The sequence below is a fragment of the Hemicordylus capensis genome, chromosome 6, assembly GCF_027244095.1.
Source record: "Hemicordylus capensis ecotype Gifberg chromosome 6, rHemCap1.1.pri, whole genome shotgun sequence".
Classification (NCBI taxonomy): Eukaryota; Metazoa; Chordata; class Lepidosauria; order Squamata; family Cordylidae; genus Hemicordylus; species Hemicordylus capensis.
Window position 1 is genome coordinate 110,733,286 of NC_069662.1, and position 19,887 is coordinate 110,753,172.

At 42.0% G+C, this 19,887-nt stretch overlaps 1 protein-coding gene across 13 annotated transcripts in view; it reads left to right on the plus strand.

The window, feature by feature from the left end:
• Positions 1 to 13,240, plus strand: part of ZNF385D (zinc finger protein 385D) — a 641,404-nt gene extending 628,164 nt beyond the window's left edge. For all 13 annotated transcript variants that reach the window (XM_053263043.1, XM_053263038.1, XM_053263036.1 and 10 more), the window contains 3 exons: positions 3,421 to 3,599; positions 6,785 to 6,886; positions 8,563 to 13,240. In XM_053263043.1, the coding sequence (XP_053119018.1) occupies positions 3,421 to 3,599; positions 6,785 to 6,886; positions 8,563 to 8,796 (515 nt within the window). In that variant the 3' untranslated portion in view covers positions 8,797 to 13,240. The remainder of the gene's footprint in view (positions 1 to 3,420; positions 3,600 to 6,784; positions 6,887 to 8,562) is intronic.
• Positions 13,241 to 19,887: the final 6,647 nt, after the last annotated feature.

Consider the following 19,887-nt stretch of genomic DNA (forward strand, 5'->3'; position numbering starts at 1 on the left):
GAGGCAAGCAGTGTGTTTAACACTTCTCTGCCTGTCACTGCCCACAGAGATCTAGACATTACCCAGAAAAAAACACCACTGTGACTCCTCCACTGCCTTTCAGACTTTAAGTTGTTCGGGTAAGAACAAATCGGCCTACACCCCTTTCACTATAATCTTAATTGATAATTACCATCCTCATAAGTTAGCCTACTTCAGCCTTAAATATTCACACATCTGCCATCTTGAATTGGGGTGGATGACATCATCACAAACTATGCTGTTGAGGTGTCCCTATGTGTCACTCATTAGAACTGTACCAGATTTGGGTCAAATCAGTCAGATGGTCCACAAGTTAGTCCACTTGTGCCTTCATGTGTCCATCATCTTGAATCAGAGTGGATTACATCATTACAAACTATTCCATTGAGGCATACCAATGTGTCCCTACAGCTGTAGTAAATTTTGTTCAAATTGGTTAGTCAGTTCACAAGATAGCCCACAAGTTAGCCCACTTGCACCTTAATCATTTATGTGTCCGCCATCTTGAATTGGGGTGAATGACATCATCACCAACTACGCCATTGAGGTGTGCCTACGTGTCCCTACAATTGTACCCAATTCGGTTCACATTGATCCAGGCATTGTGAAGTTGATGGTGTGGGATACACACAGACACAAACACACACACACACACACACAGAATGCCAGGTGATCTCATAAGCTTACTTGCCTTAAGGAAAGTAGGCTAAAAACTTGGTGGATTCTCCCCATGAAAGTGATAAGAGTTTCTAACTCCTACCAAATTGTCCAGACTATTAGAATCTTGGTGAATTATGGGGACAAAAACTTCATCCACAGCTGCAGATCTAACCAGATGCTCCAATGAAGTAAACAAAATGCAAGCTACTATCCACTGTTTATAGAGGTATTGCAAACACAACCTTGTCTCTTCAAAGAACTATATGTTTATTTATAACAATTTGAATTGTTATACAATATTGTTAGAATAAATAAAACAATAATCATAACAAAGCAAAAATCAACAATGGTTATATTGATTTGTCAAACTATTTGAAGTATAACTCGTAAATGTATGTCCGTATGCATTGGAACCTATTGTATTTGTTGGCTCATTCTGTAAATACTTAACCAAATCTTACTCATAAAACTGTTATATTTAAACTCTGATACTCAAGTTTAGACTGGCCACATTCACACGTAAGGCAAATGTGTTACGTGCAGGGAGATTCAAAGAGGAGGGGGAACTGACAGTGTGGGCTTCCTTCTTGCATGAAGGACAGCCCACACAGCCAATCACAGCCAGAGAGAGGGAGGAGCTTTGTCCCTAAACTCCAGTTTCAAACAGCTGAGCCTGCAGTTCAGCATTCACACATAACACAGGTGACTGTTAACCTTGAGTTGGGATGGCAAAACCCAAGGGTTCAGATTGGAGTTTGCAGAGCGAAACCTTGGGTTGCTCTCAGTGAGGAACTAGAGTTTCGCCGGAGTGTCCTACATTCGAACATACAGGTTTGGCAACCTCAGGCCCTTCAACTCCAGTTTCGCATTACATGCTCAAGCTTACATGCTACAGGGCTCAGGGTGTTTGTTGCATTAGTGCATCCATTATTAGAACAGTCTATAGTTTATGCATCAAACTTGCCTCTTGCAGTGCTTGGAATGACCTCCATTGTCATGCTGTGAGTCATGCAGCAAAGAGAATATGATGAATCACTCTTTATAAAGATCAGACATGTTAATCATGTCAACATGTCCCAGTGACATAAATTTTGACTGGAATTCTAACAAAAGTCTTGTAATTCCCATACTTTTCTGATTTTTGAATACAGGTTCAAAATGGCTGAATAATTCATAGGGCAGCAAGTGTTTGCATCAATTTTAGGGTTGTTATATCCTTTCCAGCATTTTGGCCTCCACTTCTTTATATGTATGTTTGATTAATTCATGTGCTGAATACCAAAATGTTATATCCTTAAAACAATTTTCCATAAAATATATAGGAATCATGCAGGTGAACCTGTCTGTATTGTAGTCCATATGCCATCCAAAGTATTGTGTTCTAAAAGTAGATTCCATTTTTCATATATGTCGTTACAGATGTAAGTTGCTACATAGAATCTCACAGTGATGCCATAAAAATACTTTGCACCATTTATCAGCCTCTCTTCTAATGCTACTATTGAATGTGTTGTTTTGGCAACCAAGGGAATGCCATGTTGCTTTCTCTCTCATAGCATTTCTTTAAAAAATGTTTGCAATCTGCTTGATTATGTGTTATTTTTGTGTTTTTAGAACCAGTTTTTGAGCTATTGTTTCTTCTCCTTAGTGGGATTATTGGGTACACTGTCCTGTTATTCAAAATGATCCTTTAGTTCCATCATGCTCAGGACTAACAATAAGTGCAAAGCTATGGACATTGGCAATCAGTAAAGCAGATCACCTTGGCCATCTGTATAGCCTGCTCACATTAATGTCCAAGGTGGGAGGAGAATCTGAAGCAGGCTTGCTCAGTCTGAGTGTGGTCTGTGGACTGAGATACCTGGAAAAGAAAACAGATTGAGAAAAGATGTCAACTGGCTGAAAAGGCTTGGGATTTCAGAGAGTTGCTTTGGGACTCATTTCTGTTTGTTGTGTGCTTTCTTCAGTAGTCCCATGAAACACATTTGATATATCTTTAATGAAACAGAATACCACAGCAAACACCAAAATGTACAATCTCCCCCCTTCCAAAAGTTAACTGACCATGTAAAAGTTCTCTGGAAGTTTTCATCATGAAAGGAAGAAGGAAACATAAAAGGATGCAAGCGTAGCTGATGCACTTATTGAAGTCTTTGTGCACAACCCACTATGGGAAGTTCCCATAGAAATGAAAGATCTTGGGAAAGAAAAATGTGCTCCCATGAAGCTTCCATTCATTTCAGTGGGTTTGCGCAATAAAATTTTATTCTCAAAGTCTCATTAAAGTGCTTCTCGGTGCCAATTATCGCAGTAGCAGTGCCAGCATTTTAGAAAACAGAGAGTGAATAAATAAATAAGTAGTCCTCTCTGAAAAGTGTGGAAATGACTCAAATCAATATTTTAAAGGGCTATCGTGGTTTTCCCTTTCAGTGGCAGCACATGTTTCATTAGCAGCAGGAGGCCATAAAAATAAGACATCCATTTAACTTCACCTAAGGCCTCCCCTATCATGTCACTGCATATTGATGGCAGCTTGCTTCAGTGCATAAATGGGCATCATTTAATAAATAAATGTGAGGTAATGCAATATTAAGCATTACTTAATTATGTTCACGCCAATAAGGGGAATGCAGACTAGTGCCTATAATACCACATGGGGCCAAACCTGAGATATAAAACAAGGAAGAGTACACACAACTTGCTAAAGGGGTTTTTCTTTCCCATGTGTAATGTCTCCAGGCACGAAGCACAAAACTATGCTGGAAGCTCGAAATGGAAGCGGAACTATCAAAGCCTTTCCCCGAGCAGGTGTCAAAGGCAAAGCACCCATTAATAAAGGAAACACAGGACTTCAGAACAAAACATTTCACTGTGAAATTTGTGATGTGCATGTAAACTCTGAGACACAACTAAAACAGGTACTTAATGCTAGAAGCTTTCATCTTGGGTTGCTTGCACTGCTTTCCAGAATTTCCAGAACTGGCAGTATGGGCTGGTCCACATATCTTGGCTCCCCCTGCCCCGCCACCCACCATAAGACTACTGAAAGGCTCATCACCAGGCTGCACCATGTATCAAAGCACTATGGTGGTGGGGGGGGGGGAGGACAGTGCCTCTGTGTGGGTGCTTTGTGGTATTCTCCAGTTTCTTGAATACAAATACTTATATACCTTTCAACCAAAAGTTTTCAACCAAAGTTCCCAAAGTGGTTTACATACAGAAATTAATTAGTTAATTAATTAAATGGCTGCCTGTCCCCAAAGGGCTCACAGTCTAAGAAACATAAGAAAGACACCAGCAACAGCCACTGGAGGGATGCTGTGCCGGGGTTGGATAGGGCCAGTTGCTCTCCCCCTGGTAAATAAAGAGAATCGCCATTTTTAGAAGGTGCCTCTGCTCAGCACCCTGGTTCTAGAACGTTCTCTCACTCTCGCAGAAGTCACACTCTTTTCATGTTTGATACCCATGCAGAAAAAGTGCTGATTCAAATGTTTACTTGAATGCAACAGTGATCCCTTGTGTTCTGTTTTATAGCTGCTTCCCTTGTAAACACAAAGAAATCTTATGCAGGTTTAACTAAGACTTTATTCAAAAGCAACTCCATTTTTCTCCTTCTCCTTTTCTTCTTGACTTCACCTCCAACACTCTCTACAGGATCCCCACTGGGACAAACCAGGGTGCTCTTAGCCCTGGACTTTGGGCCCGAGGTCCAGGGCCTCCACACCCCCGTCATCCTCTTTAGTCTGTCCTGGGTGGTGTGGTTGCCGCTGGCCTGCACTGCGCCAGGCGGCCGAGTGCGCTTGTGACCTGTGCCAGGTGCTTTAGAGACAGAGTGGGGAGTGGGGAATGAAATATGTGGGATAAGAATAGCGGGGTAATGCTTAACTTACAGTCGGAGGGGGCTCCAGCAAGAAGGGGGGGCTCCAAAGGCCTTTAGATCCAGGCTCCAAAATTACCTAGGTGCACCTCTGGGACAAACATCTAAGCAACAAAACACAAAAAAGTACTAGATAGAATACATGCTCCTGAGTAATTGTGTTCCGCCCTTTATGATATGTGAACCTGCCCTATTTTACTACACAATTCATGTTGATTTTGTTTTGATGCTTTTTTTGGTTTGATTGTTTTTGGGATGCTTTCCCATCCAAATATAAAACTGTCAATGAACATGGAAAATTTTTCTTGAGTTATATGCAGTGAAAATAATATGCCTCTTTTATAAAGTACATCGTATTTGCTCTGCAATGGTGTGTACTGAAAGATATGGGCTGTAGAAAGATGTGTACTTTTTTTAAAGAAGAAGAAGAAGGCTGAATAATTTTCTGAAGAGCACAGGTTGTTTCTTTCTTGAGTCAATTCTTTTTAATTGAGATGCATCACTTCCAAACTGTCATTACACACAATTTCCATTCCGTCACTGTCTCAGATCCCCCCCCCCCGCAAAAAACCCAGTTTCTTTGTATATCTTTTGGAACAGTGCCAACATTCAGACAAACCCTGTGTTGATGCTCCAGGATTTTCTATTGCATTGGAAGGGAAAGGGCAATTTTTGGTGACCCTCTTTCCTTCCGCAGCCGCCTCTGCCTCTTTAAAGTATGTCACCGAGGGTTGGAGGACCCTCAGGGATATAGCTTCAGGAAGCACAGAGAGTTCCAGAGGGATGGTGGATCACCAAAAATGGTCTCTCCCCCTTTGTGCAACAAAAACCTCTGGTGTGCTGTTGCAGGGTTAGTATGGACGTCAGCTAATAAACCTATTAAGGCTTTTTACAATTACAGAGGCAAAATGCGAGGAAATATAATTTGTTCATTTCTCAAAGAACAGCAAAATGCATCCTGAAATATCAAAAACATTAACACACCCTGTATACGGAAATGTATGCAAAGTATATTAACACTTTTAATGTGCTGTTGACATGTTTGTCGTTTCTACGTGTCACCACACAGAAACCATGGTTCTGCATCAGCTCAAGTTATGTGGGCAGACTGCCTGTCACTATGCCACTGTGGCCATGTGGCCGGTTGCTGCAGACACATGGATCATTCCATGGAGGCAGCTGCCATGAGGAGCAATAAAAAGAGGCTTCTGCGTGGAGGCTGGTAATGTGTATTAGCCTCCTAAGCATGAAATGACTCTGACAAACCCTCCAGATTGTGGTTTTGTTGCTGTGAGCTGGCAGGAGGTTCTTCCGCAGAGTGAGCTGCTGCAGACAAATTGTTTGCCATATGGAGGCAGCTGCCACCGGGAGCAATGTGTAGCAGCTGCCAGACCTATTCGCATGGATTGCCTCTGGCAAAACCAACAGATAAAACCCAATAGCACAAAGGTCAAGGTGGCTAACAGCCCAATCCTGAGCAGGACAGGAGAGCTTATGGTGTAACAGATTAATAGGTGCACCTGGGTTATTGGAAGCAGAGGGCAATAGATCTCTTGTGGTCTTTCAGCAGAAGAGATCATTTTGGCAGGTGCAGCTTGTCTAGCAGGGGGAGAAAAACTGCTCCTGTCAAAATTCCTTCAGTTACACAACTGTTAAAGATACATAGTATCCAACTATCTTTACATCTGCTGTTCCTAGATATACTAGCATTATAAGGCATGGTTGAATTTTGTTGTTTAGTATACTTCTACCCTGCTCTCTTTTCTAAAGTGTTCAGAGTAGTTTACATGAGATTGCCCGGGGGTCTCCTATTTAGGCCGTCTACAGCCCCAGACCTGATGCACTTTAACACTAGATCGGCATCATATGCCTTCATCATTGCAGAGAAGCCAGCAAAATGTTTGTGTGTGTTTAAAAAGAATACTGTTGTTGTGGTGGTGGTGGTGGTGGTGGTGGTGGTGGTTAATGGACATAGACCAGCAAAAATACAGACTCGGAATACAATCTTATATTCAGAGCATAACATTAAGCAACTGTCTGTTGCTTATAAGGTTGCTCCAGGGTACTTGAAACTGAAATAGATGTATTATTGTCAATAAGTGTCATACTAGAGTAGATCAAACTTGTTTTAAGGTAACTGGAAGTATTCAGCACTAACACAATGGAAAGAATGTTATTTATTTCTAGAATAGTAGAAATACTAAAGCTATACTTGCTTTTAATCAGCACATAAGCAGTAGAAGGCACAAAGACAGAGCTGCTGGGAAGCCCCCGAAACCCAAATACAGTCCCTACAACAAACTCCAGAAGGGAACACACCCTCTTGGGGTAAGCAAATGGTTTATAAAATGTTGAACTTGTTAGACTTAAAAAAAAATGTCAGAAAACAGAATGGAAGGCAGTATTTCACATGACTAGTATTTCTTATGACATAGAATTTAGTTTTGAACATAATTTTGGTTAGATAGCTTCAGTGGCACAGTTGCCATTAATGAGGGTTGATCTGAATGCAGTGCATTTAAAAAATAGGCCACTAATTAACAATATCTGTAGAGAACTCTTGGCCAAAAACAAACAAACCAACAACAACTATTTTCCCCTCCCTCCCAAAAGTTCTAAATTTAATTTATAGAATTTGGTTTTACTATATTTAATTGGCTCAAAAGCTCTCTTAAATTTTTGTCCAAGTCATGAACACTAATCTCAGCAACAGTAGAGCCAGAAGATATTCTGAACCAGGAAAATTTTGGTTTTAGCAATGTGCTAGTTGCCATGGCACAGCTAATAAACATAATAGGGACTGTGGATATTGACTGTTTTGACAGAGAACTACAAAGAAAAAAGAGCCAGCGTGGTTCAGCTTCCAAAGTGCTCAGCAGTAGAGCTCAGTGGGTGGTACTGGATAAGTCACTACCTCTCAACTTCATCTACTATTATTAATATGATTGTGACACTTTTCAGTTTAAAAAGTTCTAAAACTCACTTTATTAAAAGTTCTAAAACTCCCAGTCTTAAAAGATACCAAGGAAACACCAGGACCAGCCCCTGGACCGATGCTATGCTAGGATGAATACGGACAGTTGCTCTCCCTGCTAAATATGAGAGCTTCCACTTTAAAAGGTGCCTCTTTGCCCAGTTAGCAGGGGTTAACATCTACCTTGTTATGAGGCTAAAATTCCACCCTAAGCATCTTGGAGAAAGGGGGTGAACAAAATGTATCAGCAGATACAGATTAAGGCAGTACACAATGGGGGTTGACAATTAAGACTTGACTAAAAGCTCCCCAAAGATACATTTTGACCAATATTGGGGAGGGGCGTTCAACTTTGAAAAGCGAGTGAACTTGGCTCACTTATTTCACCACCACAATTTCCTTCTCCTGCTACCACTGCCTGTATTGCAGCAGTGGCTATGATGCTCCTCCCATTATTTGCTGCTCCCAACAATGCCTCTTGAGAAGACACTACCTCATCATGTGGTGTTCTTCCAAGGGATATTCTGGCAGGGATGGTGGGGCAGTCATTACTTGATGGCTCATAGGAAGAGCATCACTGTTTCCACATATGTTCCCCACACCAAAAAACCCTACCCCATCTCAATTTTTTTTAAAGCCCCCTTTTTGCTATTTCACAAATGCAGTAGTGAAATATTGAGGGCTAGAGCTCTTTCAGCTCATGAATATTGTTTGTTTGAAACTGTATACTGGTTTTGAGGGATTTGGCGGGCGGGGGGTGTGGCAGCATGCAAAACCAATGAGAGACCTGAACATTTCTCAAGTCTGGCCCATGTGAAACAGTGTTGTAGCTACTGACTTTGATTGTCAGGGTGCGAAAGCAATAGAGCTATCGCTTCTATTCTTTCTTTAATGGTTCATTAAAACCTTTGAGCGGCCTTACTGCCTTGAATTCCACACAGGCATGTTATGTCGTATTAGCTATTAAAAGCTATCTTCAGTGCAGCTAATACAAACAAGTAATAGTTGTTGTTTTCTTTTGGTCCCACAGGTAAAACTAGTGTTTTCAAAGGAACCTTCAAAACCAATGCCTCCACGGATCCTACCAAACCCGCTGGCAGCTGCTGCAGCAGCTGCTGCTGTGGCCGTCAATTCCCCTTTCAGTCTCCGAACAGCCCCCCCAGCAACCCTCTTTCAGACTTCAGCACTTCCTCCAGCACTTCTTCGACCTGCCCCTGGGCCTATACGGACCACCCACACGCCTGTTCTCTTTGCTCCTTACTGAACTCCACAAAGGAATAAATTGTACTGCAATAATTTTTCAGAGCAAAAGCAAAACCAGAACAATGAACTATGCAGTGTTTATTTATAGTTTAAAAGTTTTAAAAAATCCTATAAATATATAAATATAAATATAAATATAAATGAAAAGCTAGGACTTTTGATAGAGAACTGAACAAATTATAAAAAGGGGAAAGATGCAGTATTTTCTCCAGATGAGAGCATTCCTCTTGCATATTGACCATTTTAGAAGTGATCCTACAACACTGATTCATAGCTATATATATATATATATCTATTAAAACAAAACAAAAGGGTATGAAGTCATTTTGACTGTGCTTTTTGGCACGTATTTCCCCTGCAATGTCTTTCCTGCTTATGAAACAACTTAACAGAATTGTCTAAAGGGCATTAACTGGTTCCTATGTACATAAATACTTAATTCTGTAGAATAAAAGAAAAAAGAAACCAAACAAACACTGTGAATAGTAATACTCTTACCAATGCTCCTGCCAAGTCAGCTTTTCCTGGGTATTTATCTGAGTAAAAGTAGATACAATAGATGTCTTGTTAAACACTAGTATTGTGTCTCTACGTATGCCACTAGGTTTATTAATGAAGAAGATAAGAGTGCATCATCTCTCTTTGGTAAATTGCCACAAAGAATGCCATCTTATTTTCTCTCCTGTATTCAACATTCTTGAAATCATTGACATTCAGAAAAGAAAGCAAGAGATGGTGATTTCACTGGAGAAATGGAATGAGCTGTTCTGAAACCATATCCTAGAGAGCAGATGCTGCAAGGCCTTATAATGTCTTTCCAAACAGTGGTCCTGCCTATTTTGCCTCAGCACAAGCTACTTTTAAATTCCCCAGCGTTTAAAAGCATCTTGTAATATCATGTAGAGGCAGTGAGGGAGGGCACGTACGGTTCAGGAAAGAAATAAAAGCAGGCCACAAGTCTATTTTCTTGCATGCTTGTTTGGACTGGGGCCAGAATAGGGCCACCATGGTGATTACTGAAAATATACCAAGTGGCATTCAAAGGTTCTCTTGGATGAAAGATGTGCTTCCTCTGCAGAAAGAAGTCCTTTCTCTGGAGGAAGCTCTGTCCACTGGAGGAAGGACACCTTTGGTAGAAGCCAAATCACAAAGTGGTAACAGACTTTGCCCCAGTCTGCATTACAAACTTCTATTGATTTTGTATGTGGCAGCAGCAGCAGCTGGTGAAGTGGTGTAGCAGGCAGGAATTAGTTGTTGCTGATTAAAAGCAGCCAAGAGGGAGAGAGACCTTTCATCCTTCTCAGTGGTCATTATCAGCAGTGCTGGAAGTTGTGGCACCAAGGTCAGCACTGTGTAAACTGGACACAAAGCTGCTGACTGGCCAGCAGTATCCTGTGCTGTTGTCAGATTGTGTAGGATACCTCTGGCCAGCCATGCAGCACAGTATTGGCCTAGCCACCACACAATGCTCACCAAGTAACACACAAAGTAAGGGTGTGTAATTCCACTTCCCCTAAAGTTACCCCTCAATGGTGGTAGCCAATTCCCATGTTGCTGGCCAACAGTGGTGTTTATGCCACTTGAACTATCAGAGCTTTCTCCAAAGAATTCTTGGAACTGTAGCTTGGTGAGACACTGAGAATCCCGTGTTAAGGATCCATAGTGGAACTGGAATGCCTAAGGTTCTGTGGGAAGAGGAAATGGTTATTAAACCAATATTGGTCTGTAGAGAAGATATGCTCTATCTGCTTCATTAATTACGGAAGACACCGGCTGGCATCCTAACAAATGCTGTGCATGTTCGTGCCAGCTGTGTTTTTGCTTCAACAACATGGGTGGTTGTGAGGGGGGGAGATTTTTGCTGATCTCCTCTTCCCCCCAGAAGCTGTAACTATGTCACTGAGGGTCGCAGAGCCCTCAGGAACATATTTGTGTGCTGCACAGAGCACTTCTGGAGAACGGAGAGGACAGCTAAAATTGGGCCTCCACACACAAGCTCCCATGCTGCTGAAGCTGGAATGCAGCCATGCATCCTTTGGCTGCATATATGCAGTGCTAGTTAGGATGTCAGCCACTACAGTTTGCAGCAATTAATGAGACGTATACCTGTGTAGATTAGAGATGTAAGTCCTGCCTAGCATATGGAATCAAGAGCACACAAAACATGTGAATAAATTTGTTTTATACCACACAAGTGGGAGCATTACCAGAAAGAAGTTAGAATGTTTTGTTTTGGGATTGTGAAGAGTGAATAATGTAAATGGCTACTGACAAGACCTTGTTTAAATAAATATATATATATGAAAGTATGTCTTATGAGAGAACCACACATTCTTTGTGTGGAACAGCTACCACCTTGGACCCTAAACCCAGCATTTGGCCTTTATGTAATAACCTCTTAAGGACTTTTGTTCATTGTGAGGCTTAAAGAAAATGAAATATTGGAGATCTATAGAGATATATTGTATATATGATAGAATTAAAACATAACTTATAAAAAGAAAATTATATTATAATATAATTTTATGATATATAAAATATACACCCGTTCAGTTTCATATATGGGTCACAAAGTGGTTGGCAACAAGGAGCAGAGAGACAGAGACATGCACATTTTGAATCTCTGGTATTTGCTGTTGACATTTTCCCAGGGAGAGCTGAAAAAGATATGATGATAATATGAGATAGTCAGATCGGCCAGAATCAGTCATGTCCATTTGCAGCTGCAATGCCTGCAGGTAGATTTTAGCGACACGCTGTAAACCATATTTTAAGTTACATGGGGTGTGGGAGCTTAAAGGTTGTTCATAACATGCTAGTGATACAAAATATTGGTCACAGATTTGCGACATTCAAATGTTTTTAAATATTAGCACTTGGAGATGGTTAGGTTTAGAGTATATTAAAACCAAGAGTTATTCATTGGTATTTACTTTTTTAAAAAGAAAAAATACTACCCACTTACAGTTTTTGTAAGTATATATGTATACATATACATAATTTAAAAATAAAAAGGAGGAAGAGGAGAAATGATGATGTTCCAAGAATAAAATGTGCCCCCGAAATCCAAAGAGATGCATTGTCTGTGAAGTGTTAATTTTTTAAAAAGAGCTCTTCATGAATTATTTAGAAATATTTCAGCCATTTTACTTGCAAATGCTTGTGCCTTGAAGTTAAAGCACTTTTTTTTGCTATCTTAATCTTAAATCCAATATAGGCTGTCAATCAAGGATTTTTGTGGTTTTCATGCTCTTTCATTAGGCAAATTACTCAAGATCTTTAACAATAAAACTCTAAAGTTAAATTTCAAAATTCAGACTTCAGGATATTGAATATTCATTAGCTCCTTGTGAGTTGATGGCCAGATTAATTCTTAAAGTACTGGGACCTTGAAACATAGCACTTCTGAAAATAAAATCACAGAGAACCTGATCCCATGAAATTGGATCTGGATTTCTGGAGAGCCTGATCCCATGAAATTGGAAAATGAATTTCAGTCCCATGAAATTGTATACAAATATCTTACTGCACTAGAATTTAAATCAATTCCTGACATTGGTCCTTATATATAGTCTTTAGATACAGCCTTGGAGCTTGAGCACAATATGGCTGTCACTGGGATAGTACCAAAAATGACCTTCCCATGGCAAACGATCCCTGCCCTGACACAGACTAGAGCTATTATTGTGAGTATCCATGGCCTTCCCAGCATCATCTGGCAACATGGAGTGTGAGGTGACACGCTTACCATAATCTGCATTGTGAGCACCTCTATATGTTAGGGCCTATATAGGGCTGATTTTCCATCTGGAAATTGTCTTCAATGGCATCCCTCTGACAACCACAAGATGTGCTCCAACTCTCTGACACAGCTTTTTGCAATCTAGCTGCAGTATGAGCAATGACCTCACCACTCTGGCATGGGCACATATGACACTATGTTTTCAAGCCAAGCCCCAGGAATTGTTATTGGCCTGTAGAGCCTTTGTTTGTGGCCACAAATGGAAACCTCAGTGAACCAAGCCATAGAGTTTCAGGGGTACTCCAATGGGAGGGAGCCCTGGGAAGCATTTCCCCCCCAATGAAATAATATGTAGCACAGAAAAGGGGAGAAACACTAAGAGGGCAGATAATCTTGTGGGTGGCCCACCATATTTGGGGCCATGCAGCCACGCTATCAAAAATGCCATCCAGATTAATGGATTGATCCTTATAAAGTTGTGGCCTATGGCATGTATGGAGGCACAGTACAAACAGCAGAGATAATCAAAGCTTTGTTATTCTTCTCACCAGCTCTTTTAAGTTGCTTGGACCCCTATTTTGTCCTCACAGTGCTGTATGCGAACAATTTTTCTTCTTCACAACAGTCTTTCCTAAACTTCAGCTGTAAGCAACAATCCTTTTTATGTCTTTTACTCACTACCTAATAAAGGATGAAGCCTAAATGTTAAGAATGTGTGATGGCTTTTCTATGCATTATGGTCCCATCACATGCTGACATCTGCAGTCCTATTGTCAAGGTACGCCAACTAATAGGGACTATTCAGCTTTATTTATACAGGCAGAAAAATGTATTCTCACGATTCCAGCACAGCCAGGTAGAAAATTTTGTGCTCGTGGTTGGCTACAGTAGTCCTTAATGAGGAAGGTGAGCAGTATTGTAGTAATCTTTTCCTTTCAGGATGCTCCCAAATGGAAGCTAGACTGGGCGGTTCTTACACATCTTGTAAATGTTTGGACCAGCATCAAAGCTAGTGTGTGCTGAAGCCTCCTACATGCCTTCAGGACTCAGAAGTGTTCCTGAATTCAAAATTAAAGTTGTGCAGGCATGCTTGAAATCATGGCAAATCATACCATTTACATAATTCCCTGAAATATTCTGTGGTAGAATGAGTTGTGCACACCTAGTGAAGTGAAGTGGAGAAACCCAAATGGAACAGGTTAAAACCTCAAGTTCTAAGTGAAGAATTTTTCCTTTCTCTCTCCCATTCCCTCACTACAGACAAACAACATGTACTTCACCCAACACTACCAGAAGGATTTGAGTATCTTCCAGCTAAATGTCTCTAGCTTTTTAACTAACATCTTTTGATAAGACTATGGAGTCCTCAGTACCCCTCCAGTATTTCTTGCCCACTGTTACCATGATTCAGCTCCAGGCAGTCCCGCCCCAACGAACAACAAAAAACACAGGATTTTATTTCTCCCCTTTTTCTCCTAAACACAAACCCAAGCAGATGTTTTCATTAAACACATTTTGATTTTTAAGAAAATAAAAGTTTACTGAGTACTTGACTAACTCAGAAATGGTGGTAAGAAACAGATTTCTAATTGTTTAGTATATAAGTAAGGAAAATTAAAGACCATATAACAATCTCATGCTCTCTCTTGCTGCTAATTTGTTCCCTATGCTTAAAATACAGAAGGTAGAATACTCTTGAGTTACAGCGTTATTCTCCTTTAGTGTGGGTTCTCCTTCTTTAGCATGGCTTTCTAGGGATAACTTTTGTGTTCTATTCCAGTCAAAGATCCTAGCCAGCACTGGCATTTCTCTTCCAATAAAAGTTCAATAAAAGCCCCTCCACCCCACCCCACTTCACCCCCCAATGTCTTACATTCCCTTTTTAATCTCTTCTTTGACTGCACTTATTTTATTCGCTCAATTTTGTGGTTCTGTTTGTAGATTGACATTGGTAGCTCTTTGGGCAATTTTCAGGTGGGGACAAAATTCTGCAGTGCTTCTCTGGACTCCTTTCAGTTGATGGGTACCATTTTTTCTCAAGAATGCCCTGGGACAATGCTACAGAATAGTTCCTTATAGGACAATGGGTAAAATGAGGGCTGCCAGCAAGAAGAAACACTGTTATGCCTCCATCCTGAAAGTGAAAAAGAGGTAAGGGAGTTTCATCCACAAACCCAAATTTGCCCACACTCTTGAAAATTTGGCCCATCCCTATTTAATTTCTGTGTCCTCAAAGGTCTAGCAAGCCCACGGCTGACTATTTTGACTGAAGAATCTACCCCCACCTGCTACTGCAGGTGTTTACAACCTTATACGTACCAATGAGCTTTGTCACTGAGGTAGTTCACGACCTCATTTCATGGGGCCAAGGAGGACGGGGGGGAAGGCAGGATCAGTCCTACCTTCCCCCACATGACCTTTGCTGCCGCCCTGTGTGCCACATTGCACGCTGAGACAATTGCCACCACAGCAAGCAGCTGAGCAACAAAGAAGCCGAGGGAAGGATACCCAGGCTTCAGGAATCCCACAATGCAGCAAGCTATTCATGCAGTGCATTGTAGAAAATCCTGAATCTGAGGTGCACCTTCCTCTGGCCTCAATGGATAAAATGGCTGCTGGCAGCCTGGGAGAAGCTGCCTGTAGCCAAGTAGTCCACAAGACTGGGGAGTGGGGTAACCACTTTTAACCTTTCCCCCAAACCCTCATAGGATCCTTGGCAGCAAGCACAGCCATAAGCTCAACTAGAACATCTTCAGGCACATTTTGACTAAGTACACCTTGCAATGAAGATTGTAGAGCAGACCAGAGTAGTGAGTGAAGTACAAATTAGTCAAGTCCAGAAATTGAGCTCATCACGAAAATTACTAAGAAATATTACACAGAGAGAGAGAGAGAGAGAGAGAGAGAGAGAGAGAGAGAGAGAGAGCTGAGCTGCCATTGTCCATTTCTTGTCAACACCAACTCATAAACAGACCGAATCACAACTCAAGGCAGGCAGACAGGCACCCAAGCTCTGCTTTTATCAATCTGAGATCCAGCAAAACCAGATAGTTAGCAGAAAGCAATAGCACAGCAAGCATATTATACTTAGTGCTGAGAAATCCACAAAATAAAACCTTCCTTCCATCCTGTCTGCCAGCCACAGAGAGACAGGAAGAAAGAGCAGTCTTGGCCTGATGGACCAATGGTCTGACAAGAAACCTATGCTCTTACCATGAGAAGAAGTTGTCTCCAGTCTCTTCTTCTCCAGCACACATCCTGCCTGCTGCCTGTTTCTGGATAACACCATGTCCTCAGATTATTTATTTATTTAACATATATTTATACTGCCCAAAACTTATCTCTGTGTGGTTTACAATAAAACAAAAGAAATGACAACAGAAAAAATTAAAACATTACAACAATTAAAAATTGTAAAACAAAGTTAAAACTATTAAAACAGTATTTAATTAAAAACCTGGGTGAACAGATGCATCTTTAAAGACTTTTTAAAAGTTGTCAGAGATGGGGAGGCTCTTATTTCAGCAGAGAGCGCATTCCAAAGCTTTGGGCCAGCAGTGGAGAAGGCCCATCCCCGATTAGCCACTAGACAAGCTTGTGGCAACTGCAGACAGACCTCTCCTGTTTATCTCAGTGGGCAGTGAGGTTCATGATGAAGACAATGTTCTCTTAAATGATGCTGGGCCCCAGCTGACAGCCTGACTAATGAGTCCGGGCACCAGTACACCATCTCATAATCGGCCATGATGGTGGCGTGTGTGTGTGTGCCAGCAGCACTAATGGGCAGACTGTGACGCATCTGGTTTAGGGGTTGGCCAAGGTGGGGTAAGCTGCCGGTGTTGCAGTGGATGGGGGTGACCATGAGTCACTCACCCTCCACAGCCATCTCTGGATAGCCCGGCAGGGGGAGGTTGGCCTTCAGGAAGACCAGCCATGTCATACCATACATACATACATACCATGTCATACATACATACATACATACATACCATGTCAGTATCCATGCATATAAGATGGGATGTCACCATGTCGCCGGCCATGGAGAACACCCTCTCGCACTGGATACTGGTTGGCAGGCATGAGAAGAACTATCTGGCAACTGCCATCAAAACTGACCAGACTAGAAAAACATTACCAAAAACTGGATCAAATCCATCTCCCAGCCTGCTACCAACTCCTGCAGGTATTTCAGCATGTACTGCTATGCACCGCTGTAGGGCTCAGTAGGTTTTTGTTTGTTTGTTTGTTTTACATATTTTTATACTGCCCAAAACTTACATCTCTGGGCGATTTACAACAAGATAAAAACAAAAGTAAAACAAAATTAAGAAACAAAAACAAAAAATTTAAAACACAGCAATTTAAAATTTTTAAAACAATATTCTAAAACAACATTAAAAACAATCAAAACAGTATCAGTTAAAAGCCTGGGTGAACAGATGCATCTTTAAAGACTTTTTAAAAATTGTATAATACAAAAATTGTATGGGTTCCTCCCATACCCCTGGCAAGGCACCTAGGAAGCCCTCCGTGAACCACCAGGTGGAATGTGGAGGCAGAACTGCCGGCTCACTTGGCCCTGCCAGGGACACCACACTGCTGGTCCGAGAAGCAATGCTGCTGCTAGGGGTGGACTGCATGCCAATACAGGGAGGGTACCACCTGCCTGCTGAAGGTGGTGCAGGAAAGGATCTTGTAGGCAGGGGCAAGCAGTTGGAGCAGCCAGGAGAAGACAGTGTTCTCCACCACCTGGAATGGCTGGTTGTCCAAAGCGATCATCTCCCCAATGGTCTGGGTAATGAGATGAGACTCTGGGTGACCAGACTGCTTGCCCGCCAACTATACCCACTGCACAGGTAACTTCCTCTGCTTTGTGAGGTGAGATGAGATGAGATGAGACTCTGGGTGAGATGAGATGAGATGAGATGAGATGAGATGAGATGAGATGAGATGAGACTCTGGGTGACCAGACTGTTTGCCCACCAACTATACCCACTGCACAGGTAACTTCCTCTGCTTGGGAGCAGGAACAGGTGGTAATGAAACTGCCCTGCACCCCCTAGTTCAGGCGAATGTGGGGAATTTAGCTCAAAAGGGATGACAGTTCCAATCAGCCTTAATTTGTGCAAGAGTATGAACTCAAGAAAATCGGCTTGAGAGAGAGGGGGGGCTTCTCCCCTAATTGTACCTCAGCTGCCACTGGCAGCTTTGCTGTAGGACCAGGCACCTCTGGATAGGCGAGCCTGCACAGCACCACAGCAATGGGCATGGCTTGGGGAGTAGGTCCCTCTCGCAATTGCCCACAATGACCAGCAACATCACCCCCCCTTCCTGGAAATCTGATCCTGGCTCTGCCTCACACCCACCTGGAGAGCTTGGGGTTTTTAAGATTAAAGCCCTAACTCTGATTGTGGGGAGGGAGAAGTGGTGCTTTTATGGTAGGTATTTTTTTTAAAGGGCTGCAGGATTGGGGATGGCCTATTTATGCTGTGTGTGCCACACACAGTGCTATCTATAACACTGTAGTGCACACATAGAAGGTAGAAAAAAATCAAATTTCCCCAAATAAGGAAGCAGGCTTTATTTCGGGGGGGGGTTGGAGGGGAGCAACTGCAAGTCACAATGGAGTAAGTCTAAGGGAAGGGAAGTCAAAGGGCAGGGGATTATTGTGGTCTCTCTAACCCAAACCCACCCCTCCTGTCCTGCAGTCCTACTAGTATCTAATGCCTCCCTTCTCTAACCTAGGCCATATATAAAGAACTCTTAAGTTCTATCATCTGACCAGGGCAGGGGATTTTCACCTTCTAGCGTCTTCGGCTGGGGGCTTCGGGTGTCTTTGGTTGGAGTCTGCCAGGCGTTGCTCTCAGAGGCTCTCTTGGGCTGAGCAGACACCAGGAGCAGACACCACTCAACAGGGAGGGGAGATGAACACCAGTCAGGCACCCACACACCCAAAAAATCAAATCAAAACAGAACAGAACAAAAACCAAAAAAGGGGAGAGCACACTGTCCCCTAAAAACAAAAACAAAAATGAATCCAGGCAGGCACACAGCAGCAGCAAAGGTGCAGCTTGGGTCTGCAAAAGAATTTTTTAAAAAAATCAACACAGCACCCCAGTTATTAAAGCCACTGGGGGCTGCATAGAAGGAAGAAGAAGAAAAATCCAAATGGGGTATTCATAGCAGCAGCACCCAGTTAAAGCCACTAGGGTGGCTGCTGGTACAGTTTTTAAAAAAGAAAAAGAAATTAAAAATCAGTACAGCACCCTGGTTATTAAAGCCCCTGGGGCATGGATACAAGCAAGAAGAAGAAGAAATCCAAATAAGAGGGGGGAAATCAAAGCAGCAGCACCCAGTTAAAGTCACTACAATTTAAAAAATAGCAATAAAATAAGCAGTTGGCTAAGGAAAGTGAAAACAGAAAAACCACAGGCAACAAAATGGCTCTGTCTCTCTGCTTACAAGCCGTCCCTTAAATACATTTTGAAAATCCCTCCTTTGGCCTCCCCCTCTCTGCCCACCCCCCCCCCATGACAACACTTGATCTATATGATAACAAGCCAATCAAGAAGCAAGGAGATCTCAAGCCAAATGGAAGCCAGTGCCAGAAAATCAATCAGCAAGGGGGAAACATGGAAACAAAATGGCACTCAAATCACTTAAGCAGATTCAAGCACGAATCAGGGTAGATTTGATTTGAACTTGAATCCAGGTCAGTTCAATTTGAACTCAAATCCAGGTCAATTTGATTTTAACTCAAATCAGGCCCTTTATTCTAAGTGCAATTTGATTCAGATTTGAATCACTCGGATTGCCCCGATTTGAGCTCAAATCAATTCAACACGAATTGATTTGCACAACTCTAATATGCATCCAGCCATGCAAACATTCTTTATTAAACTATGGCCAATTCTGTTGTAGTTAGGGGGAAATGGGTCCTAATCCAGGGAACCTTGTGTGAAGCAGAACATTTGTGCTTGCAAAGTTGTCACCAGCAGGCTGTGAACAGCACTGTCAAAAGATCCATTGAAGTGGGAGGGATTAAAGGAGTTCACAGCTGTGAGACTTGCCTCTTACAGATAATCAGCTGTGTTAGAAGCTGTTGGAAGTATTCAGCAATGTGTGTGCTGTGCCAGTCAGCAACATCACACTTCCACCCTGGCTGCTAGATGTGTTGCTTTTCCTAATCGTAGGTATTTATGCTACTGGCAGGACAAATAACGTTGCAGAAAAACCTCTGTATTCAGATCACACCAGTTATATTAGACTAAGGGTGTTTAATTCATGGCAGGAATTTTCTTCTATTTTCTTATCCAGGTCTCTTAATCTAAAACCCACAATCTCCCATCC